This window comes from Hypanus sabinus, chromosome 8, assembly GCF_030144855.1.
Source record: "Hypanus sabinus isolate sHypSab1 chromosome 8, sHypSab1.hap1, whole genome shotgun sequence".
Classification (NCBI taxonomy): domain Eukaryota; kingdom Metazoa; phylum Chordata; class Chondrichthyes; order Myliobatiformes; family Dasyatidae; genus Hypanus; species Hypanus sabinus.
The window spans coordinates 19,333,593-19,360,438 of NC_082713.1; the positions used below are offsets into that span (position 1 = coordinate 19,333,593).

At 45.1% G+C, this 26,846-nt stretch overlaps 1 protein-coding gene across 5 annotated transcripts in view; it reads right to left on the bottom strand.

The window, feature by feature from the left end:
- Positions 1–25,999, bottom strand: part of LOC132397942 (septin-6) — a 74,422-nt gene extending 48,423 nt beyond the window's left edge. The window contains exons 1-2 of one of the 5 annotated variants that reach the window (XM_059976767.1): positions 25,892–25,999; positions 5,949–6,063 (exon numbers count right to left, since the gene is read on the bottom strand). In XM_059976767.1, the coding sequence (XP_059832750.1) occupies positions 5,949–6,063; positions 25,892–25,921 (145 nt within the window). In that variant the 5' untranslated portion in view covers positions 25,922–25,999. Of the gene's footprint in view, positions 1–5,948; positions 6,064–24,965; positions 24,985–25,891 lie in introns of those variants that run through there. The other 4 variants (XM_059976769.1, XM_059976768.1, XM_059976771.1 and 1 more) reach the window with 4 other exon arrangements.
- Between the last annotated feature and the right edge of the window lie 847 nt (positions 26,000–26,846).

Below are 26,846 nucleotides of genomic sequence, written 5' to 3' on the forward strand. Positions count from 1 at the left end.
AATTCCGGTGCCGTTCTATAAGGTGCATGTCCTCCCCATGGAATGTGTCGGTTCTCTGGTTTCCTCCACAGTTCAAAGACGTACCAGGTAGGTTAATTGGTCATTGCAAATTATCCTGTGATGAGGTTAGGGTTATATCGGGGTTGTTGGGGCTGCGTGGCTCAAAGGGCCAGAAGGACCTACTCTGCCCTGCATCTCTAAGTAAATAAAAATCCTCAAGTCATAGACAAAGTGGACAACAACCAGGTGGCATTCCACAAAGTAATCCATGAAAGACTTTCAGTCAAGATAAGCACAGGCTAATTATTCAATGCCCTCTGTGCGAGGGCAGCAAGACCACAACACACAGGAGCAGAATTAGGCCATTCAGCCCATCATGTCTGCTGGTTATTTGTTGTTTCAACCGCATTCTCCTGTCTGTCCCCATAACTTTTGTCAAAAATTAAATAAACAACATTAATGTTTCAGGTCGAGGACTCCATGAAAATTGGGAAGCAGGCAGAAACTCAAGTTGCAGGGGGGCCCCAATCTTTTTTATGCCGTTGAGCCCAGGTTGGGAACCCCTGCTCTACTGGGCTAAAGCCAATGTGATCATGTGGATAAGTTGCAAAGTTCTCTCATCAGCGAGTAAATGGGAGCAGTCAGAGATGAGAGCATAAACGGAAGAATGCTGGAATACAGAAAAGCAGAGCAGGGAGACACTGGGGCAAGCACAACCTCTGCTCCGAGGGAAGCTGGAGGCAGGGGAAGAAACCAGTTGAGTCAATACGAGACAGATTCCCGACAGAGACAGTAGTTGGGACTCCTGAAGTTGTAGCAGGTTGCAATGTGTCCAGATGAAAGACAGGCCTCTGTTCAAGTTTGTGCTGGGTCTCAATTGGTCAGTGTGGGTTGGGATGGAGAACTGGAAACACGTGCCCACCCCCATGGACTGAACCCAAGTACTCTCTGAAGTATAAACACAAGAGATTCTGCCGACGCTGGAAATCTTGAGCAACAAACACAAAATGCTGGAAGAACTCAGCAGGTCATGCAAATGGAGGGGAATGCATGGTCAACAGTTCAGACTGTGACCCTTGAATGAGACAGGAAAGGGGGGGTATGAACCTCCTTCCCCTTCTTCCATGGTCCACTGTCCTCTCCTATCAGATTCCTCCTTCTTCAGCCTTTTACCTCTTCCACCTATCACCTGACAGCTTCTTAATTCATCACCCTGTTTCCCCCTCCCCCCCCTTACCTATCATCTGCCATTTGTACTCCCCTCATCTTCAAACGTGGCTTTGGGCCCTTCCTTCCAAGTCCCAATGAAATGTCTCCGCCCAATTATGTCAGCTGTTCATTCCCCTCCATGGATGCTGCCTGACCTACTGAATCGCTCCAACATTTTGTGCGTGTGACTCTGCAAAGCTGACTGCCCAAAATGCATCAGAGATTATGTTGTCAACTCAGAATATAATTCATTAGATTAGAGCTGCAAATTCTAGGCAGTAATTATGTCCACAGCTACGTGCACCGGCAGCTTGCTTCAGGACCATCCAGTCCAAATGCTTGTGTCATCACAATAAAACTGCACTTTGTCCGCTCCAGTCTAGGTTATACACTTAGAACGACACCACACGCCAAACAGCATAATCTCTTCGCTCAAAATGGAATCATGGCACATATCTGTCAAATTGAATCACCTAGTTAGTGGAGGGAAAACAGCTGTAGGCCTGATTTAACTTACAGCTTCACTGAAGAATAAATACAGAAATCCAAAGTGTAATTATTTGCAGAATTTCAAGGATTTTGAAAAGTCATGTAAACCCAAAGGGAAAGGGTACTGCAATTTCAACCAACTAGCAAAGCAAGGGATTAATTAAAGCAGTAGAAAATTAAAACAGTCATAGGCTGGAGCCTGGGTTTCAATGAATGAAACTGGGAGCTGCCAACGTGATGGGCCCCAAAGGTAATTTAGATTTTCATCAGCTGTAAGTGGACCAAGACACACATTTTACTATTTTCAGCCGTATACTCTTGCCCAAGGCCACACCACAAACAAGGCAACGGGAACATGGAACAGCAAAGCTTAGCTTTATTTGTCACACGTATATTGAAACAATGAAACCCATCGTTTATGTCAACGACTGACACTACCTGAGCACGTGGGGGAAGCCCATACGTGTCAATAGACAATAGGTGCAGAAGTAGACCATTCAGCCCTTCGAGCCTGCACCGCCATTTTGAGATCAAGGCTGATCAATTACTATCAATACCTGGTTCCTGCCTTGTCCCCATATCCCTTGATTCCCCTATCCATAAGATACCTATCTAGCTCCTTCTTGAAAGCATCCAGAGAATTGGTCTCCACTACCTTCTGAGGCAGTGCATTCCAGACCTCCACAACTCTCTGGGAGAAGAAGTTTTTTCTTATCTCTGTCCTAAATGACCTACCCCTTATTCTTAAACCATGCCCTCTGGTACTGGACTCTCCCAGCATCTTCAACATATTTCCAGCCTCTATCTTGTCCAATCCCTTAATAATCTTATGTTTCAATCAAATCCCCTCTCAATCTCCTTAATTCCAGCGTGTACAAGCCCAGTTTCTCTAACCTCTCTGCGCAAGACCGTCCAGACATCCCAGGAATTAACCTCATGAATCTACGCTGCACTTCCTCTACAGCCAGGATGTCCTTCCTTAACCCTGGAGACCAAAACTGTACACAATACTCCAGGTATGGTCTCACCAGGGTTCTGTACAAATGCAAGAGGATTTCCTTGCTCTTGTACTCAATTCCCTTTGTAATAAAGGCCAACATTCCATTAGCCTTTTTCACTGCCTGCTGCACTTGCTCATTCACCTTCGGTGACTGATGAACAAGGACTCTGAGATCTCTTTGTATTTCTCCCTTACCCAACTCTACACCGTTCAGATAATAATCTGCCTTCCTGTTCTTACTCCCAAAGTGTTGCCACGCTTCCAACACCACCACAGCACGCCACAACTCACTAACCCCAACCGTACACGATTGGAATGGGGGTGGGGGGGGGGAAGAGAACCAGAGCAAACCCACATGGTCACAGGGAGAACATTAAAAGTTAGCAACATCTATCATTGGTTATTCAAGGATAGAACACACGAAGTCATTACAGGCAACAGCAGGAATTGAACCCCAGTCGGTGATCACTAGCAGTTTAAAGGGTTTCGCAAATCGCTATGCTACCCATTCGCTATTCAGCAGGTACTGCTGCTTAGTTAGTCTATATCTGACTTTGTAACCCCCAACCACAACACAGCAGTACACGCGCAGGTACCTGGTACAAATATATCCAAGCAGGAAATGACATACACCCAATGTCCCCTCTAATTCCATCCTCCCACCCCCCAAAACAGCTGCACAGATCAACCATTGCTCTGGGCAGGAATTAATTTCTTTCTGAAAATAAAATAAAATTTTTAGAAGCCTGAAAACCGCCTGGCACTATGAATATTTGGAATGAAAACTGAAAAATTATACACTTGATTTTATTAAAGTGTATAATGAAATTCAGTACATCAGGACGTCAGGTTTGCATGGAGTAAAGGAATTGCTCGAGGAATATAAAGAATGTAAAAGGAATCTTAAGAAAGAGATTAGAAAAGCTAAAAGAAGATACGAGGTTGGTTTGGCAAATAAGGTGAAAGTAAATCCGAAAGGTTTCTACAGTTATATTAAAAGCAAGAGGATAGTGAGGGATAAAATTGGCCCCTTAGAGAATCAGAGTGGTCAGCTATGTGTGGAACCGAAGGAGATGGGAGAGATTTTGAATGATTTCTTCTCTTCGGTATTCACTAAGGAGAATTGTCTAAGGTGTGGGAAACAAGTAAGGAAGTTATGGAACCTATGACAATTAAAGAGGTGGAGGTACTGGCGCTTTTAAGAAATTTAAAAGTGGATAAATCTCCGGATCCTGACAGGATATTCCCCAGGACCTTGAAGGAAGTTTGTGTAGAAATAGCAGGAGCTCTGACGGAGATCTTTAATATGTCATTAGAAACGGCGATTGTGCCGGAGGATTGGCGTATTGCTCATGTGGTTCCATTGTTTAAAAAGGGTTCTAGAAGGAAGCCTAGCAATTATAGACCTGTCAGTTTGACATCAGTGGTGGGTAAATTAATGGAAAGTATTCTTAGAGATAGTATTTATAATTATCTGGATAGACGGGATCTGATTAGAAGTAGCCAGCATGGATTTGTGCGTGGAAGGTCATGTTTGACAAACCTTATTGAATTTTTTGAAGAAGTTACGAGGAATGTTGACGAGGGTAAGGCAGTGGATGTAGTCTATATGGACTTCAGCAAAGCCTTTGACAAAGTTCCACATGGAAGTTTAGTTAAGAAGGTTCAGTCGTTAGGTATTAATGCTGGAGTAATAAAATGGATTCAACAGTGGCTAGATGGGAGATGCCAGAGAGTAGTGGCGGATAATTGTTTATCGGGATGGAGGCCGGTGACTAGCGGGGTGCCTCAGGGATCTGTTATGGGCCCAATGTTGTTTGTAATATACATAAATGATCTGGATGATGGGGTGGTAAATTGGATTAGTAAGTATGCCGATGATACTAAGGTAGGAGGTGTTGTGGATAATGAGGTGGATTTTCAAAGCTTGCAGTGAGATTTATGCCGGTTAGAAGAATGGGCTGAACGTTGGCAGATGGAGTTTAATGCTGAGAAGTGTGAGGTTCTACATTTTGGCAGGAATAATCCAAATAGAACATACAGAGTAAATGGTAGGGCATTGAGGAATGCAGAGGAACAGAGAGATCTAGGAATAACTGTGCATAGTTCCCTGAAAGTGGAGTCTCATGTAGATAGGGTGGTGAAGAGAGCTTTTGGAACGCTGGCCTTTATAAATCAAAGCATTGAGTACAGAAGTTGGGATGTAATGCTAAAGTTGTACAAGGCATTGGTAAGGCCAAATTTGGAATATTGTGTGCAGTTCTGGTCACCGAATTATAGGAAAGATATCAATAAATTAGAGAGAGTGCAGAGACGATTTACTAGGATGTTACCTGGGTTTCAGCAATTAAGTTACAGAGAAAGGTTGAACAAGTTAGGTCTCTATTCATTGGAGCGTAGAAGGTTGAGGGGGGATTTGATCGAGGTATTTAAAATTTTGAGAGGGATAGATAGAATTGACGTGTATAGGCTGTTTCCATTGAGAGTAGGGGAGATTCAAACGAGAGGACATGATTTGAGAGTTAGGGGGCAGAAGTTTAAGGGAAACATGAGGGGGTATTTCTTTACTCAAAGAGTGATAGCTGTGAGAAATGAGCTTCCTGTAGAAGTAGTAGAGGCCAGTTCAGTTGTGTCATTTAAGGTAAAATTGGATAGGTATATGGACAGGAAAGGAGTGGAGGGTTATGGGCTGAGTGCGGGTAGGTGGGACTAGGTGAGATTAAGGGTTCGGCACGGACTAGGAGGGCCAAGATGGCCTGTTTCCGTGCTGTGATTGTTATATGGTTATATGGTTATATAGGTAGTCTAAGCAACTGGCATGTACAGTGGCAAAAATAAAATGTTTTGACTAGATGGCATCTGCATTCAGCAGGCAAGTGGTTTATTAACAAGCTACAAATTTCCATTCTGTGCTCATTATTACAATTTGTAACAGTGTTTAACTTGAAATCTGACAGTGTAAATAGATTGAAACTCCAAAATGTTTCAAGGTTGAGGCACAATTATTATTGAGAAAGTTTACGGATTATATCCATTAACACATTAATTACAGGGTAATTGTAGCTGCACAGGAGCATTTCAGTTACTACGCAGCCCCGCACCAGCACAGCCTAGAGGGATCAGGGCCTACACCCAATAACGTGCTGCAACCTTTGACCCTGACAAGCACAGGGCAGATTACGTAGCGTGGCTGGAGTCGGTCAGCTGGTAGGAAATATTCATCTTGGAGCCCTGGCGGTCAATTACTCACCCACACACAAGATGTTGAAGCAGAAACCCTGACATACCGACTTGTTGACTAACTGGTCTGGCATACTGTCAAAGCCAACATGACCAGAGAGTGACAGGTTCCGGGCACCTTCCGTCTGTAAAACAGGAGAAACAAATTAGTGGGGAGACCAGCCCCACCCATCCAAGATCCTATTCTTTTCTCTTCCCATACGCAGAAGATCATTTCCAAATTCTTTACCAATATAACACTCCAAAAAATAAAAGCTAAAGCTCATCAAGAATGCAGGTGGCAACAAGAGCTTATTAACTATGCCAGGCATAACTGCAAATTAATACTTGATTGGTGGTTATTGGCTACAACTGGACAACGCATCAATAAGCCAGCCAATCAGAATGTCCAGTTAACATCACATCACAGTCCTCAGGAATGCAGGTGATCAATATATTATGACATCTCTGCCAATATGCTACAAGATATTTTAATTCACAATTTGACAAGTTATCGCTATGTTTTACATCATATAAACAGCAATATACCCCCCCCCTCAAGCCTTGCCATATTTAGCTATACATGGCAACTAGAAAATACAACAATTTGGAATTCCTTAAAAAAAAACACCCAATAAATATAGGAACAGAATTAGGCCATTTGGCCCATCAAGTCTGCTTCACCATTTCATAATGGCCGATTCACTTCCCTCGCAGCACCGATCTCTTGCCTTCTCCCCATATCCTTTCATCCCCTGAATAATCAAGAATCTATCAACACACACAAAATGCTAGAGGAGCTCAGCAAGCCAGGCAATAGAAGTAAGAAGTCAATGCTTCAGGCCAAGACCCTTCATCAGGACTGGAGAAGAAAAGATGAGAAGCCAGAGTAAGAAGGTGGGGTGGGGGGGGGGGGGGAAAGAGAGAAACACTAGGTGATCGGTGAAACCGGGAGGGTGAGGGATGAAGTAAAGAGCCGGGAAGTTGATTGGTGTAAGAGATACAGGGCTGGACAAGGGGAATTTGTTAGAAGAGGACAGAAGGCCAAGGAAGAAAGGGAAAGGGGAGGAGCACCAGAGGGAGGTGATGGGCAGGTAAGAGATAGGTGAGAGGGAAATGGGGATGTGGAATGGTGAAGGGGTGGGGGGGTGCATCACTGGAAGTTAGAGAAATCAACGTTCATGGCATCAGGTTGGAAGCTACCCAGACGGAATGTTGTTCCTCCAATCTGAGTGTGGTCACATTGTGACAATAGAAGAGGCCATGGATAGACACATCAGAATAGGAATCGGAAGTGGATTTAAAATGAGTGGCCAAGGGCTTTCCTTCCTCCACCATCAATGCTGCCGTCGACTGCATCTCTTCCATGTTGCCACATCTGCCCTCACCCCATCCTCACTCCACCCAACCAGGGATAGGGTTCCTCTTGTCCTCTCCTACCACCCCATCAGCCTCCACATCCAGCACAGAATTCTCCGGAACCTTCACCCTCCAATAGGATCCCACCACCAAGCACATCTTTCCCTCCCCCCATCCATTCGTCCCTCCCCACTGATATCTCTCCTGGCACTTATCCTTGCAAGCGGAACAAGTGCTACACCTGTCCCTAACCACCTCCCTCAGGGCCCCAAGAGGTCCTTCCAGGTGAAGCAACACTTCACCTGTGAGTCTGTTGGGGTCATAAACTGTCTGGTGTGGCCTCCTGTATATTGGCGAGACCCGACATAGACTGGGAGATTGTTGCCGATGACCTGCGCATCATCCACCAGAAAAAGCAGGATCTCCCAGTGGCCACACACTTTAATTCCACTTCCCATTCTGATACTTCTACCCATGGCCTCCTGCACTGTCGTGATGAGGCCACAATCAGGTTGGAGGAGCAACACCTTATATTCCGTTTGGGTAGCCTCCAACCTGATGGCATGAACATCGTTGTCTCAAACTTCTGGTAATGGTTCCCCCCCACACCACTCTTTCAACATTCCCCATCCCCTTTTCCCTCTCTCACCTTATCTCCACATCTGCCCATTGCCTCCCTCTGGGGCTCCTCCCCCACCCCCTTTCTCTTTCTTCCATAGCCTTCTGTCCTCTATCAGATTCCCCCTTCTCCAGCCCTGCAGCTTTCACCAATCAACTTCCCAGCTCTTTTCTTCACTCCTTTTCTCTCCCCCCCCACCCCCAATTTCACCATATGGTTCATCACCCCCAAACACCACCTTCTTACTCTGACTTACCTTCTGTTCTCCAGTCCTGATGAAGGGTCTCAGCCCAAAATGTCAACTGTACTCTTTTCCATAGATGCTGCCTGGCCTGCAGAGTTCCTCCAACATAGTGTCTTGCTTTGGATTTCCAGTACTGCATCTGCAGATTTTCTCTTGTTTAAGAATCTATCAATTTCCACCTTAAATACACCCAATGATTTGGCCTCCACAGCTGCCTGTTGCAATGAATTCCACAGATTCAGCACTCTCTGGCTAAAGAGATTCCTCGTTTAATACAAATTGAGATAACACAATTCACCACTACACAGAATTAATAACATATTCAATAGCTGGTGACACAATTTGATTATTAATAATGAGCTTCTGCAGATGCTGGAAATCCAGAATAACACATACAAAATGCTGGAGGAACTCATCAGGTCAGCATCTACAGAGAGAATAAGGAGCCAAAGGTTTTGGGCCAAGAACCTTCATTAGGATCACTTCCAAAATTAACGTTCTCTGTGGTAATAATCTTCCAGTTAGCAGAGTAGCTTTAAAGAAATGGCCTACAGAATGACAGATTCCACACCCCCCCCCCCCCCAGTCTATTTACCAGATTTCCTTGGAATACATTAAACACTTTACAGTTTGACATTGTAGAGGTTTGAAGCAAGCACTGAGCTGTTGTCATGGTTACAGCAATTACTCAGCTGTTAAGTCTGTTTGCATTCTGAACTGCTAAAAAACCAAGCCTGTGAACATGATCAAATCAGAAAGGAGTTAGAATGGGCTTTAAATTTAATATCTCTGGGGAACATTGATAAATTTAAACAATTAACCATATAGTAAAAGGGTGCTGCTAGCCACCTCGTATTATGGTGCACTGAGGCATTCAAACATCCAACAGCAGCTTCTGACTGAATGAATACATTTACCAGATGCAGCAAAGCACCTTGGTCACTCCAAGCTAACAATATCTGTCTTTGTTCTTCCCTGTGCATTGCCATGAAGTTGCAAGCGCGGCTGCAAAAGGAGGGGAGTTGGTCACGGGGTTAGCAACCTGTCCCACAAAAACCCCACAGCAGCAGAAACGGCAACAGAAGCTCCAAAGACTCACCCCGGAAGGGGAAGGGTCGCTGCTCAGAAGACATATGGTGAAAGCAGAAGTCATAGGGCTGATCAAGCTTTGACCGTGGCCAAAGGCCTCCGCGAGCTGCAGTCAGAGGGCTGTACCCCAATAGGAGCAATGGGCTAAGAATGTATTACCCACATTTCTTTAGGTCTCATTTTCAATCCACAAGCAAACAACATGCACATTTTGTCCTTGCTTGAAGACTCACTCTTTCAAAGAGTGCTCTTTAAAAGAAAACGTAGACAAAGTTAGCAGTCAACCTTTAACATAAAACTCATCCTTTGCTCAAATACTCTCCCTCCAATCACCCATTCATGCTAGAAGTCATCTTCCCTCTCCTCAATAACCCCTCCCCTCACAACTGAAACTACTCAAGACTAACTGAATACAGTGGATTTTGGTTAATTGGGCCATCAGTTAATCAGGGCTGCCACTTATTTGGAACAACTCTTAAAGAACAAAAACTATACTGAGACAATGGCTTGGATTTCCTTTAATTGGGACAGGAGACCATTGCCAATTTAAAACTAATGTCAGTTGCATGCACTTGCATGGCTCTTAACACTACACTGTGCTACAGCAAAGAGTTTTTAAAATGTGTCAGTTGCCTGAGCTTGTGTTCAAAAAGCAATGACTTTGTCATTGACAGTTGGTCAGAAATAAGCAGCAAGACAATTCAGAACTGCTTTGCTCACTGTGGTTTCAAGCATTCAGACTTAGAGTTTACAAAAATGACTGAAAACTTCACAACTTCAATAAGTTAGAAACTATAAAGAATCAAGATATTGACAATCTTAAATGTTATAATGAAAATAAAGATTTAGAGGATGTAATCGTCAAAAGCATTCGATGAAGTAATTTTGTTCATTTACTGTCAGAAGAACACAGCAGATGAATTCCTCCATTAAAACTAGTAGTTCCTAATAGTTGTCAAGGTACTGCAGTAGTATTGGCAGTTTTCTATTCTGTATTTTACTTAAATACACAACTTGTTAGTTAAACGCTAGTTTGTCTTTTTATCATTTATTTGTCGTTTAACTACTTGCATAAAACATTGGCTAATTAGGACAGCCACTTAAATGGGCTTAAGTGTACTGGTATTAATATGTCCCAATTAACCAGAATCCACTGTACTTCCTTCTGTACACCCTATGAGCAGCAAATGAAGTGCAAAAGAATTAGACCATAGCATTGTTCCTGCCCAACTATCCAATCCCAGCCACCATTCCCCATTGTTCCTGCCCACCTATCCAATCCCAGCCACCATTCCCCATTGTTCCTGCCCATCTATCCAATCCCAGCCACCATTCCCCATTGTTGCTGCCCCCTGTCCAATCCCAGCCACCATTCCCCATTGTTTCTGCCCACCTGTCCAATCCCAGCCACCATTCCCCATTGTTCCTGCCCATCTATCCAATCCCAGCCACCATTCCCCATTGTTCCTGCCCATCTATCCAATCCCAGCCACCATTCCCCATTGTTCCTGCCCATCTATCCAATCCCAGCCACCATTCCCCATTGTTCCTGCCCATCTATCCAATCCCAGCCACCATTCTCCGTTGTTCCTGCCCACCTATCCAATCCCAGCCACCATTCCCCGTTGTTCCTGCCCACCTATCCAATCCCAGCCACCATTCCCCATTGTTGCTGCCCACCTGTCCAATCCCAGCCACCATTCCCCATTGTTTCTGCCCATCTATCCAATCCTAGCTACCATTTCCCATCAATGGTACATAATCCATTTATCCATCACTAGATACAGTACTACTGGACATATATGCAGAAAGGTGCCAGAAAAAAGCCAGCAATATCATGAAGGATCTGACCCACCCTCCTCATGGACTGTTTGTCCCACTCCCATCAGCGAAATGGCTATGTAGCAACCACACCGGGTCCACCAGACTCAAAAGGTTACTTTCCCCAAGCAAGGAACACCTCATCAACACCTCCAACCACTAATGCCACCACTACTTTCTCGTTTCCTGTCAGTCACCCGAGTACACAGGTACTTCTGAGCCCAGCATCACTTCACGGACACATGTACATAGTCCATCTGATAGTCAGTGTTTTACTGTTGTGCTCTTTTATCCTATTCTGACTTTTTCTGGAGTAACCATCATTTCATTCTCCTTTACCACTTGTGCACTGGACATGACAATAAACAACCTTGAATCTTAAGTGCAGCTCTACATCAGTGTTTAATGGTTATTTATCCATCTTCACTGCAGAACTCGATGCTTTCGGTTATTGCCAGGGATCCGAGCCAGACCATAACCATCATAATCAACTGCAGAAAATTAAATTTTGAAATATAAAAACAAAACTACTGCCAAGCACACCAAGCCAAATTTAGTTACGAACTTCAAAGGACTATTAAAGAGACTTAATTACTAATTGTCTGCTAGAACCAGTTACAGGCCAAGGAGCAGTGCATTGTTTAATATTAGTGTTAGTTTCCAGAGATGTACTAACAGTCACATGGGCGTAACGGGGCAGCCTGAGTGTGTTGCTGTGGAAGATCCCCTTAGTGTGCTGCATCTTAAAAAAATTTTAAAATTATATACACTGAAAGGTGCGGCAACAAAAACTAACGTACGTAGCTCACAAACAGCAAAACAAAAAGAAAATGACCTTGTGGCGGCTGAGAATTTTGTACCCAACATGGCAGATCTATAAATCTGAGAATAAAATGTGACTTGATAGAAATGTACAAGAGGCCAAGAGGCATTGATAGTGAAGAGCCAACATCCCCCCCCCCCCCCCCGCCACACCAAGGCTGGATTGAGTAATACAAGAGGGCATAATTTTAAGGTGATTGGAGGAATGTATAGGTAGCAGAGGGGTTGGGGTGGGTCTATTTGTAAAAAAATGAAACCAAATCCTTGGAAAGAGGAGATAGGATCAGAAGATGTGGAATCCTTGTGGGTAGAGTTACAGAACTGATGGGAGTTGTATACATTTTCCTGAGCAGTAGCCAGGATGTGGGCTACAAATTACAATGGGAGATGGAAAAGGCATGTAAAAAGGGCAATGCTCAGAAACAAATTTATTATCATTGGCATGTGACGTGAAATTTGTTAACTCAGCAGCAAATTTGTGATAGTCATGGGAAGTATCAATATGCAGGTAGTGGAAGTTGGGACAATTCAGTTGGTGGTGAATCCCAAGCAAGGGTATTTATAGAATGTCCACGAGATGGCTTTTTAAAAAAAAACAGCATTTTCTGCTTGATCTAGCTAGGGGAAAGGCAATTACAGAGACATGAGAAGGGAGCAGGCCAAAGTTGATTGGAAGGCAACACTAGCAGGGATGACAGCAGAATAGTGGCTGGGGTTTCTGGGGAAATTCAGAAGGTACAGGAAAGATACATCCCAAAGATGAAGTATTCAAAAGGAAGGATGAGGCAACCATGGCTAACAAAGGAATCAAAGACAGAATGAAAGTAAGAGAGGGCTTATAATATAGCAAAACAAAAATAGTGGGAAGGTGGAGGACTGGGAAGCTTTTGAAAGCAATAGAAGGCAATTAAAAAACCATAAACAGAGACAAGATGAAATATGAAGATAAACCAGCCAATTATACGAAAGAGGATACAGTTGCCTCAGATGTATTGTACAAGGAGTAAAAGAGAGACAAGAGTGATTATAGACCACTGGTTAAAATGACACTGGAGAGGTAGTAATGGGGAGGACAAAGAAATGATGGACGAATTTGATAAGTCTATTGTGTCTTCACTGTGGAAGACACTAGCCAGAAAAATGGGCATGACAGGGGGCAGAAGTGAGTGTCATTGCTGTTATGAAGAAGAAGGGGACTCTAACCCAGGAAATCTTCTGCAATGTTTAAATAGAGGTAAAGGGGGCTGAATAATTGGGGCGGATAAACCTTCAGCAGGGACAGCTGGGTAATCGGACAGGAAGCGGAAGCTACTTTTGAATTCTGAATGAAGGTCCCAATAAAACGCCCCTCTAGATCACATGACCAGTCCCAATCTCTCTTCCCCCCCCCCCCGGTACAATATGCTGTGGGACTGATCACATGACCAGTCCCAATCTCTCCTCCCCCAGTACAATAGGCTGTGGCGCCAATCATGTGACCAGTCTCAATCCCCACCCCCCCCAGGTAAAATATATTTTAGCACTGCCCCATTAAAGCCATTCTGCCTGTAGTCAGAAATGATCAAGTAATTACTGTTCAATGTGTAGAAGAGCTTCTTTACACTTTAATGTTTGATATTCAGTGAGCCGGGGGAGAGAGAGGACCCCAGGACGAACCCACCATCCGTCAGTGAAGCAGTGGAGCAGCAGTGAGGGTTATTGTAGCATCCAAGATATTAAATTCAACAGATGGTTCTGAATATCCACTGTAGTTGTCAAGTCAAGTTTCTGGAGGACTACAGGATTGGTTTTGGGACAGCAACAGATAACCAGATTCTTCCAATCAAAATAAATCAGACATTAATTTGGCAAGGTCAACTTCCCGTCTGGTCAGACAGACAGCCCCAGTGGTGACAAATCTCATCTGATTCAGACGGGCAGATTTGAAACTGGCAACGAGAACAGATAACTGTGGTGGCACCTAGAGAAGGTCAATTCTAAATGTCAGCCATGGCCTGGGCTTCTAATGGGATGAACTGTTACCCATTACAGGGAAATTTCTACCCACCCAAAAGCCTTGTGTACAAATTACCTCAAAATATTGAGCAGCAAAGTCTGACACAAGGGGTTTGCAGAGTAGGAACTGCCTGGAGGAAACAGACTGTGGTTTCCCGTTTCCTCCCTGCACTCTCCTGCAGCTTGAAAACAAGTTGAAGAAAAACTGAACTGTTGCACACAGGCACCAAGTAAACCACCAAGTGAAAAGTTGTCAAATTAAACTTGATTTTGATGAAGATTGCAGAGGGAATCTAACTCAAACGAAAAGTGATGCACAGTAAATGACAGGATCCCGAGGATGATTTTTGAATAGTGACCTCTGGGTACAAGAACACAGCTCCCTTAAACTGACGGACAGTATAGTGAACAAGGCATCTACGTGACTCCCTTGTCCACTCCTCCCTCTCAGCACCACCCCTGCCAACGTGGCAAGTGCTACACCTGCCCCTGTCCCACCAGCCAGGGCCCTGAACAGTCTTTCCAGGGGAGGTGACGCTTCACCTGCGAGTCTGTCTGGGTCCAGCACTCTTCTCTACATCGGCGAGACACAGTGGAGACCGGAGACTTCGTCAAGCACCCTCGCTCTGCCCACCACAAAAGGCTGAGATTTCCCAGTGGCCACACACTTCAATCAGGCTGCCCATTCCGACACGCCAGCACATGGCCTCCTCCACTGCCTACACTCACACTGGAGGAGCACTTCATACTTCAACCTGATGGAACGAACACTGATTTCTCTAACTTCCAGTAACTCTCCCCTTTCCCTTTCCCTTTATCCATCACCATTCTGGATGCCGTCTCACCCATCGCATCACTTCCCTCTGGTCCTGCTCCTATTTACTCCAGGGTCCAATGCCCTCTCCCATCAGATCCCTTCTTCAGCCCTGATATGGAAGTGGTAATCACCTCCCAGCTTCTCAATGCAACCGCCCTCCGCCACCCACCTCCCCCATCACCTGCCAGCTTGTACATCTACACATACACCCCTCACCCCCCCCCCCCGCCATTCTGGATTTGCCCTCGTCCCTTCCAGTCCACAGATGCTGCCCGACTTGCAGAGTTGCTCCAGTATTTTGTGTTACAAGATTTCCAGCGTGAGCACAGTCTCATGGTTATGGCACACTTTCCTTCATTGGCCGTGGATTACATAAAGAGTTGAGACATTGTGTTATGGTTGCTCCAGACATTGGCTAGACCACACTTGCAGAATACAAGCAGTTTTGACTGCTGGCTGTCGGGTGTGATGAAGACAGAGGTGGTGATGAAATGATTCACAGGGATGTTGCCAGGCTCCTAATACTTTAGGAAGGGGAAGTTTGGAGAGATGACAAGTTGGAGCTGCTTTCCCTGGAACAGAAGAAACAGGCAACCTTGCAGAGGTTTATAAACATCGAGAGGAATAAGAAAGTAGATGGCTTTTTCCCCTCATGGTTGGAGAGTCTAAAACTAGAGAGTTTAAAGGTGAAGGGAAAGATTTAAAGATGTGAGGGACAGGTTTTCCACACGGTGGTGGGTATAGAGAACAAGCTGCTGAAGAAAGTCACACAGGCCAACATAATTACGATTTTAAAGGCATTGGATGGGAAAGGTTCACAGGGATTTGGCCCATACACAGGCAAATGGGACCAGTTTGATTGACATGGACGAGTTGGGCCAAAAGGCCCATTTCCCTACAGTATAACAATGACAATATTCCAGTAGCAACACCAAGACCCTCCATTCCAATCGCCCCCGATAAATACAAATTTCTACGTGTACCATGGAGAGCATTCTAACTGGCTGCACTGCTGCCTGATAAGGAGTGGGGTCATTGCACAGGATTAGAAAAAGCTGCAGAAAGATGCAAACTCAGAGTTCCGTCATGGGTGCTGGCCTCCCAGTATCAACGACGTCTTCAAAAAGGCCGCACCCATCATTAATGATCCACCATCACCCAGGATGTGCCCTCTTCTTATTGCTACAGGAGTCAGAAGAAACACACACTCTCAATGTTTTAGGAATAGCTTCTTCCCCTCTGCCCGATTTCTGAATGGACAGTGAACCCATGTACATTACTTCACTATTTTTACTTTTTTCCACTGTTGTGTTTAAATTTTGTAATTTATAGTTTATTATTAGAATGTATTGCAGTTCTAATGCCACATAACAAATTTCTCTTTAGTGATAATTAAACTCGATTTTGATGCTATCAACTACATTGATGGAACTGAAGTTACATACAAAAAAAAAGACAACAAATTTCTTTTCCTGAGAGATATCAGCAAAGCTGATGGTCATTTGAACAAACATCTCACTGTTTCAGTTATCAAAAATATTAGACTTACTATCAGATACACTTAAATTTAAATTCCCCAGCTGCCATGGCAGGTTTAAAATCCCACTAGATACAAGTTCAGTAATTTAACCATGGTGTCTTTCCGTTCCACAGCAGTGACCATGATTTAGAGAGTGGTCTTTAACTGCTGTGGTGTTTAGTCACACACATCTTCAACTGCTCAGATTTCTCTGTTGGAAACTGGGGCTAGATAAGCACATTCAGCCAAACCTCATTAGAGGCTAATTGCCAGGGGAGATTCTGTGAATTTGCAAGTGGAATCTAATTTAATCATCTTCATCTTAGAGGTTAGCAGACAAGAAATTAGCATCTTTATTAAAAAAAAAGGTTGTGTTGCAGTTTGCTGTCTTATTAAGACAAGTAAGTATAAATGCGTTATAACACCAGAGTCGCTAATCACGTCCTTTTCTTCAAGCCAACGCTCTCACACCCCCACCAGCGGAATGACCTGCACAAACCAGGTCTGTTCACCTGAGCTGCTGCTTAATTAAGGGATGCCAAGTTGCTTGTAAAATTTTTTAACCTCTGAACCGTGAAGTCTGGAAGGACACTGAACACATCTGCATTCTTTCACACTATGAAGACACCGTTACACATTCAGACAAATTGACTTTAATAAAACAGCTCCCTGTGCTGAGGTAGCCTGAAGTTAGAAAATGAATCACTTCCAATTCTTCCATTAGGTCAGGGTGAGCAAATTTATTTCTGGGGAAGAAATCTGGCTCTTTGACTGGTCCCCAATACTTCTGCAAGAGGTCGGGGAACACACACCTGTCTCGTCGGTGGGGTCCGAAGTGGGAAGGGCGAGCAGCTTCGAGTTGCTGGGTGTTAACTTGTTGATGCAAATTAAGGTGACGGCACACCAGTGGTCACGTTTCATTAGGAAGTTGAGGAGATTGTGTGGTCACAAATTTCTGTGGATGTACTGAGGGGAGCGTACTCTGTAAGGGCCAATGCACAGGGTCAGAAAATGCTGCAAAGTGTTGCAAACTCAGCCAGCTCCATCAAGGGCACTGGCCTCCCCAGCATCAAGGATATCTTCAAAAGATGATGCCTCAAAAACGTGGCATCCTTCATTAAGGGCCCCCATCATCCAGGACATCCATCTTCTCATTGCTACCATCAAGGGGGTGGTACAGGAGCCTGAAGAGACACATTCAACATTTTGGGATTGGCTTCTCCCCCCTTCACCGTTAGATTTCAGAATGATCCACGAATGCAAATTTTTTTTTTGTGCGCATTGCAGCAACACAAACTTCACGGCATACGCCAGTGATAGTAAACCTGATTTGGATTCTCTTATATCCACACGAATTTCAAAGCTGAATGAAAACCATAGCAACCACGGACTTGCCTCCTCTCCCACCCCCCCGTCTCAAAAACCTGCATCAATTCCAGTGCTGTGGCACAACGGACAGCACGTTGACCTTCTAGCAGTGAACTGAAAAGCAATTCAAAGGTTACCAGAGTGGGATTATCTTTATAACTCAGAACGTTAAATTTACATTGAGGGGTGTGAGGGCCACAGTCCAGCTGCAGGTCAATGGGACGATACAGAATAACAGCTTGGCATGGACTAGATGGGCCAAAGGGCCTGTTGATGTGCAGTAGTACATTATGACCATAATTCATATACACTGGGTGAAAAACAGTGAACAGCAGACCAGCCTTTAAAATTCTCGCTCCTCACAAGCATTACAAAGCACCTCCTCTGCCTCTTAGCCCAGGAAGGGAGGAACGGTAGTGCAGCTGGAAGCTCATCGCTTTACAGTGCCAGCGGTCTCCAATCAGGGTTCTGTTCCCGCTACTGATATTTGATATCATCATTTAAAAAAAAAATAAATTGGATAGGTGAATGGACAGGAAAGGAATGGAGGGTTATGGGCTGAATGCAGGTCGGTGGGACTAGGTGAGAGTAAGTGCTCGGCACGGACTAGAAGGGCCGAGATGGCCTGTTTACGTGCTGTAATTGTTATACGGTTATATGTTACACTGCCTGTAAGGAGCTTGCACGCTCTCCCCGTGACCACGCGGTTTCCTCCCACAGTCCAAAGACGCACGGTTAAGGTTAGTGAGCTGCAGGCAAGCCACGGTGGTGCCAGAAATGTGGTGAAGCTGGCGGCTGGCTCCCAGCTCATCTCTCATCAATTTAATACAACATAAAATAGCGCATTTCAGTATACATGTAACAAATCAAGCTAATCTTCAAATCAGGAACAGTTTGAGTGGGCAGTGGAAGGGACTGATACTGCACTAGAAAGGGAGAGAGCATTAGACAAACAAAAAATTGTTAATTGAAACAGTACACATTTGCAATTGTTTTTAATTAAATGTGGGAAGATACGTGGCTGCATTTGAATTGAACTTTAATGAGAAAGTCTTGTACCCTGGAGTTTAAAAATAATGTTTGAAAATCATGTTTCTCATTTTAAGCATATCCCATTTGATATTTCCAAAACATTGCCTTTCTATAAATTTCTGAAATACTTGGACGTGGTTGCTGATGTGCAATTCATATCGTTAACTGGCTGAGGCAGTTTCATTGACCTTTAGTTAGGTGATAATTTAATTATGCTAATTAACAGCCATTAGTTTTAAGAAACCATGTTACTCACTGCCTTGTCCTTCTCTGGAGGCATCAGCACAATAAAGCCAATCTTTATCATAATAAATCAGGAAAGTTAAATTGCTATGTAAGTATTATGGACAGGAGATGGCTACTCCACCCCACAAGCCTATCGCATCCTTCAATATCATCATGACCTGTCATCTGAAAGTCTCATTTCCTCATCTGTAATGGTTCCCCAAAGCCTTCAACTTCCAGACCATTGAAAAAAAAAATTACTTCCATTTTAATGACCTGGCAAACAAAAATCAACCTTTTCACATCCAATACCCAGATGTACAGCAAGAGGTATTTGTTACACGTATATCAAGATATACGGTGAAATATGTGTTGCTTGTGTTAACAGGTTGTGCTGTGGGTGGCTGGTAAGTACTGCAATGTTTCCATTGCCAACGTAGCATGCCCACAACTTACTAACCCTTAAATTTTTTGGGAACGGGCAAGGCAATTGGAACCCCCGAAGGAAACATATGCCATCACAGGGAGAACGTACAGACCCCTTAGAGGGGCTCACAGACCCTTTGCTTAATAATATTGGTCCATGGCAACAAAAAGATTGGGAACCCCTGCCTTAAGAGACAGCAGTGGGAACTGAGCCCAATCGGTGATCTCTGGCACTGTTAACTGATTGTTCTAACCACTACCATGCCCGACCAGCTCTACTTTGTTTTATTCCATTACCCTGTGTGTAGGAGTCAGCATTTCCGATGTCCTCTTCACCCACACAATCCTCGGCATTTGGATATTTACCCAATTACAAGCCATATTAAAGGCCAGGGAATCCTGGCTGTCATATTAAAGTCTGCACATGTGAACAAATCACAATATTGCCCAAGAGCCAAACAGCAATCATCAGCAGTTTTAGATTTGCAGATAATTAACACAGCAAGATTTCCTTCCAAGTGAACGGTCAGCAGAAACCGGTGCCATTAAAACTCTCCTTCCCACCATAGAAGGAGAAGTCAAACTGCAAAACTTAAGGATAATTGGTTATAATGGAAAACTTGGCAACCCTAATAGAAAAGATCAATGTGACTTTAATTAAAGCTTGCAAACCAAGGTTAAATATCCAAGAATTTGTTAGAAGACAACACATCCTTGGGAGCTGAAAGCAGTCAGTTTGCTCTCCCAGATTAAGATTAAACTTTTACACTTGGCTTTTTCTACTGAGTTTGAGGGGGATTACAACTACAGGTCATGGGTTGAGGTGAAAGGTGAAATGTTTAAGGGGATCATGAGGGGAAATGTCTTCACTCAGTGGTGGAACGAGCTGCCAATCCAAGTGGTACATGCGAGCTCAATTTCAAAGTTTAAAAGAAGTTTGGATTGGTACATGGATGGTAGGATTGCTTATGGTCTTGCTGCAGGGCGATGGGACGAGGCAATTTAAAATGGGTGAGCATGAACTAGACAGGCTGAAGGGCCAGTTTCCATGTTGTAGCTCATTACTAACATCATAACACATAATGAAACATGCTGTTTGTATTACAACGGACAAATACAAGGCTGTGCTGGGGGCAGCCCACAAGTGTCACCACACATTCTGGCACCGAGATAGCATGCCCACAATACCCGGCAGAAACAACAGAAAAATAGCAACAAAACAGCAAACAAGAACCTGTTCTCTCCCCCACCCTACTCTCACAACAGTCAGGCTGCCAGCCCCCCGACAGGCCACTTCCAAATCTCCAAGCTCCAGCCCCCGGCCCACACTCGCAGAATCAGGCATCCATCTTCCAGGTACGCCATAGGACCCCCAAGTCGCAGACTTCTGATGCCCAGAACTGGGCAATTCCAACTGAGAGTGAACTCGCACTACAAAGTGATTCATACCTCAGTGACACGGTCTCTGGATTAACAACCCTCCTCAACATGACCAGATACATGGTCATTGGGACAGCTAGATGCACAGTACTATAGGGGCTAGTGCAATGCTATTGTAGCTTTGGTGTTCAATCCCAGTGCCCTCTGTAAGGAGTCTGCACACCCTAGCCATGGAATGCGTGGGTTTTCCCAGCTGCTCTGGTTTCCTCCCACAGTCCAAAGATGTCGTGGGTAAGTCGATTGTAATATTGTCCCAGGATTAGTTAGGGATTGTGGGATTGCTGAGGCAGCATGGCTTGAAAGGCCAGAAGGGCCTACTCATTGCTTTATTGTTAAATAAATCTTCACTAATAGTCACTGTTTGCATGACTAGCAGCTGTAAAGCACTCAAGGCAACTATCTCTGGCCACATCCCCTACCCAAATCCAGGTCATTCAATACCTCAGAACTCAATACCATCACTACAGTTGAAAAAGACAACTACATGTCATCAAGCCTACTTCATCAGTACTCAACTTCCATTCATTCAGTGATCCTCCATTTCACACACCATCAAGACTAACTAATTTTTCATTATTTGGCTGGTTTTCCCTTTAGGGATAGAGGCCACTAGTGTTCGCCACTTATCCCAGTAAACCCTATCAGCAGTCTGTAAGGCTATGATTAGGAGGAATTTCTTTAGCCAGAGGGTGGTGAATCTGTGGAATTTGCTGCCACAGGCGGCTGTGGAGGCCAACTTATTGGGTGTATTTAAGGCTGAGGTTAATAGATTCTTGATAAGTCAGGTGTGAAAAGTTACAGAGAGAAGGCAGGAGATTAGAGTTGAAGGGGGAATGCTCAGCCTTGACGGAATGGCAGAGCAGACTCGATAGGCCAAATGGCCCAATTCTGCTCCTATGATTATGGTCCATTTCAGGTCAGTTAAGACTAACAGCGCTGTGTGTCTTAAGCAACACACAAACTGCCATAAGAACCTGACAAGTCACACAGCATCCATGGGAAGTGCTGGAGGAACTCAGCAGGTCAGGCAGCTTTTACAGAAATGAATAAACAGTCAACACTTTGAGCCAAAACTCTTCAGAGTAAATCAACTGTTTATTCATTTCCATACAGATGTTGAGTCTCTCCAGCATTTTGTCTGTTGCTCTGAACTGCCAGCATTGCAAAATCTCACAATTCTGGCGACATTTCAGGCCAAGGCCCCTCATTAGGGCCGAAAAGGGAGGAAAAAGCCAGGATTACGTGGTGGGGGTTAAGGGAGGGCATACAAGCTGCCAGGTGAAGGTGGGGGGGGGGGGGAGAAACAGGAATGAAGTAAGAAGCTGGGAGGTGGTAGGTGGAAGAGGTAATGGGCTGAAGAAATCTGATTGGAGAGGAGAGTGGACCAGACCATGGGAGATGGGCAAATGAGAAGAGAACCAGAATGGAGAATGGAAATCATGGGGGAGCAGGGGAGGAGGTAGAGAAATTAGCAGACATTTGAGAGAAGGTCATCTTAAAAAGGTCATTGGTACATCCTGAATATGGTAGGCATTTTTAAATGACAACGCAGAAGTCAACTTGTCACCATTATTGCTCTATTCCATTCTTCTGGGCTCTAGTTAGAGTGACGGGGGAGAGGGGGAGAGGGGGAGAGGGGGAGAGGGGGAGAGGGGGAGAGGGGGAGAGGGGGAGAGGGGGAGAGGGGGAGAGGGGGAGAGGGGGAGAGGGGGAGAGGGGGAGAGGGGGAGAGGGGGAGAGGGGGAGAGGGGGAGAGGGGGAGAGGGGGAGAGGGGGAGAGGGGGAGAGGGGGAGAGGGGGAGAGGGGGAGAGGGGGAGAGGGGGAGAGGGGGAGAGGGGGAGAGGGGGAGAGGGGGAGAGGGGGAGAGGGGGAGAGGGGGAGAGGGGGAGAGGGGGAGAGGGGGAGAGGGGGAGAGGGGGAGAGGGGGAGAGGGGGAGAGGGGGAGAGGGGGAGAGGGGGAGAGGGGGAGAGGGGGAGAGGGGGAGAGGGGGAGAGGGGGAGAGGGGGAGAGGGGGAGAGGGGGAGAGGGGGAGAGGGGGAGAGGGGGAGAGGGGGAGAGGGGGAGAGGGGGAGAGGGGGAGAGGGGGAGAGGGGGAGAGGGGGAGAGGGGGAGAGGGGGAGAGGGGGAGAGGGGGAGAGGGGGAGAGGGGGAGAGGGGGAGAGGGGGAGAGGGGGAGAGGGGGAGAGGGGGAGAGGGACATACCCCTGCAGTTTATGAAAGCCAACCATCAACTCCCACAGGGTAGGTAACAAATGCAACCCTTCTGGAGTAAGGCAGACAACTACCAACCTGCTGCACTGTGCAGTATAGTCATGGCTCAGATTTACCATGACCCCTCTGGACCATAAGATATAGCAGCAGAATTCGGCCATTCGGCCTGCTCCACCATTCCAACAGTTTGTTATCCCTCTCAACCCCATTCGCCTGTCTTCTCCCCGTAACCTTTGACACCCTGACTAATCAAGAACTTGTCAATCTCTGCTTTAAATATATCCAATGATTTGGTCGCCACAGCCATCCGTAGCAACAAATTCACCACCCTCTGGCTAAAGAAACTCCCATCTCTATTCTAAATAGATGCCTGTCTAGCCCAGTGATGCCCAACCTGGGGTCCCCAGACCCCTTAATGGTATTGGTCCATGGCATGAAGGTTGGGCATCCCTGATTTCGGAGGTTGTGCCCTCTGTTCCTAGACATCCCCACTATAAGAAACATCCTCTCCAGGTCCACTATCTAGGCCTTTCAATAGGTTTCATTCTTCTAAAATATTACCCGATACTTGCTCTTAAAAGCATACAATCTTAAATCTTGTAATTTAAATTCTGGAATTAAAACTGCGTCAAAACTCAATTTGTCTGCATATTTGCAATGCAGGACTGAGGTCCCAGAAGTGCTAGATGCTTTTTAATTAAAAAGGGATGCTTGTTTAGAACTTAATTTCCCAAACATACTATTACCTGGAATGTTATTCCAGTATTGTTCAAAGTTACTCGATGCGATTTTAATCTCAAATAAATATCTTTTTTAAAAAAAGGCAGGAGGATGGGGTTTAGAGGAATAAATCAGGTGTGATTGAATGGGAAAGCAGTCTTAATGGGCCAAATGGTCTAATTCTGCCATGTCTTGCAGTTTTAATGCCCTGCAGGTTGTACACATTCTTAGATTGAATTAAAACAAAACAAAAAATTAATTCCTTTCCATAGAAGCTGCCCGAGCTGCTGAGCTCCTGCAGCACTATGCGCAGGTTACTCCACATTTCCAGCAACTGCAGAATCTCTGGTGTTTAATCAAAAGTCCCTCATTTTCATGAGCTCGCTCTTAAAACACCAGATCATCAGCTCAAGAATTCGATTCACCACATTCTCACTATTCAGTGCACTTCACTGAGAGCTAAAACTGCAGAAGAGACATTTTCAACAGCACAGGACATGGGGTGGGGGGGGGGGAGCATTCTCTTGGGCCTTCCTGCCTCAAAGCATTGAGACACGTCAACCCCAACACCGAATGCGAGGCACACGAAAAGATAAAACCAACAGGAAGACCTAAATAGCAAAATTGATGACAAAGTTTCAAATGATTAAAATACCACAAGCACCTGAGGTAGAAAGCCAATCGATGCTCCATTTTAAAGTCAAGGATGCTTCTTGATACTACAAAGAGCAGAAATCCAATGCAACAATGAATAAACTGTCTTGATGAAGAGTTTTGGCCCAAAATGTCTGTTTTTTTTTAATTCCTCTTCATAGAGGCCACCTGACCTACTGAGTTCCTCCAGCATTTTGTGTGTGTTACTCTGGACTTACAGCACCTGTAGAATCTTGTGTTTAGGAATACAATATTCCCCTTTAATATTCCGTGAAACACTAAATATTACCTTTACTTCCATTACAACCTCAAAGGCTTTGAAAACTACTAAAAAAAACAAGCCAGACCTCAAATATACACCTCAGCTATTCATATCTTAAACTGCAAACACACTACATCCTTCCAGTGGTTGAAGACCTTCATTGGTTAATATTTGTAACACATTTTGTCCCCAGGTAACACACTCCACTGTCACCAGAATCACATAAGATATAGAAGCAGAATATGGCCATTCAGCCCATCGAATCTTCTCCACCATTCTAGCATGGCTGATTTATTATCCCTCTCGACTTCTCCCCAGAACCTTCGACGCCCTGACTAATCAAGAATCTGTAACTTCCACTTTAAATATACCCAATGACTTGGTCTCCGCTGCCATCTGTGGCAATGAATTCCACAGATTCACCTCTCCGGCTGAAGAAAGCCCTCATCATCTCTGTTCTAAAGGGATGTCCTTCTTTTCTGAGGATGGTGGTCCGAGACTAGAGGAAACATCTTCTCCACATCCACTCTGTCCAGACCTTTCGATATGTTCCAACGAGATTCCTCTCGCTCTTCCCTCCCTCCTTTCTAAATTCCAGCGAGTACAAGCCCAGAACAAAAAAACTCCTCAAACGTTAACCCTTTATTCACGGGATCATTCTTCGGAACCTCTAGGACCCTCTCCAATACCTGCACACCTTTCAGATGGGTGGATAGTATTTATCACAGCTGGGTCTGAGCCAAGCATGCCGATACACTAACGAATACAGGGGAAAAGACTGCTTCCCCTTTAACACCCTAGGTGAATCGTTCAGTTGCGGAAACGGTGAAGACCCGCAGGGAAGAGTCCGCGTGAACAGCTGTTCTTTCCATTCGGAACTCTGACAGATAAAACCGATAGGCGCAGGTGGCCTGTCCCATCTATAACGGTTTTTACTATGAGGCAGGTAGTGGTCGGGGAAAGGGGAGGAAGAAGGAAAAATCAACCCGGGTCGTAACGACCACACAAATTCCCTTTCACTGAAGTCGCCTGAGCCGAATTTCCGAAGCGGACACGAACCCATAGCGCTGCTCCCCATCCGTTTGTTATTTCTCCCTTCGCCCTCATTCACTTGGGTTAATTTAATTGCCAGTCCATGCCAGGAGCCGACGCCCAGCGATGTGCACCCAGCCCACATCTTGATGGGTGAACAATAGCTGGACTGACCGGACCACCGCCAGCGGTTAACAGCCCGGGGGCGAGGCAGCGCTTCATTCATAACAGCGCAGGGAATGGTAGCCCTCCCACTGGGGGCAAACAACCGCATGCCTACGCCAGTGGAAGGAACGAAGGCGGAGAAGCGCACTCACCGACTGCCGAGCCACCTCCGCCGCCGCCATGGTCGATCCTTCACCGACTCCCTCCCGAACGTTGCCGCTAGATACATTGTGGGCGCTACCACGGCGCGCCCGTAGGGGTGCCTGCAGCTCCTAATCGTCCCGACCCCTCTCTCACAATCTCCTCGCCGGTTAGTCTTCTTACCAATAACAAATCCTGTTATCTCATTAACAACTTACTTTATCTAACTAACCTCTGCAGCCCTCTGTGCAGCAACATCTTCACCATGTGTGGGCGGCAACCCCTCTTTTCATTTTGCTCGGGTCCAACTCGAGCGGAAACCTGAAGTATCTTATTCTCTGCCTCCGTATATTTTATACGTTTGACTACACCGGTTCATAAATGATTTCTTCATTAATAACGGACTATTGCAACTTGACTTTGCTGCATTATTTCATTGCAGTAAATAGTTTATTTATCCACACCTCAAACTTTAAAGATATAAGTTATAAATTAGACTCAAATTGAAAATATTTGCACGAAAGTGGTCGATTAGAAATTAATTATTGTTGATGCTTTCACGATTTTGGAAAATCCAGTGTGGGTGTAATAGCGTGTAACACACTCTTCAGCAGGTGCGGAAAACTGGGCAGTTTATTGCCATTTTGTATGCGTCATTCCTACGAAGTTGTCTTCAGCCCTCCCACTTAATTTATGGTTGATCTTTGCAGGCGCCAATAAAGCGGCGACCTCACACAGCCACTTAAAAGGTGCAACCTTTAGGTGTCTGCATTGACGCATATCAGATTTTTTTTTAAAAAGACGTGTTGCCTCCTACTGTAAACGGAGGATAGTCGCACGCTGTACGCAATGAGTCACATTTCCACTGTATTCAGAAATCGGATATTTGATCTGGATGTTTTATTTATTTAAGCGATATTTGCATGTGTGGATGGTCCAAATTTCCACGTGGTACTATTAGAATAA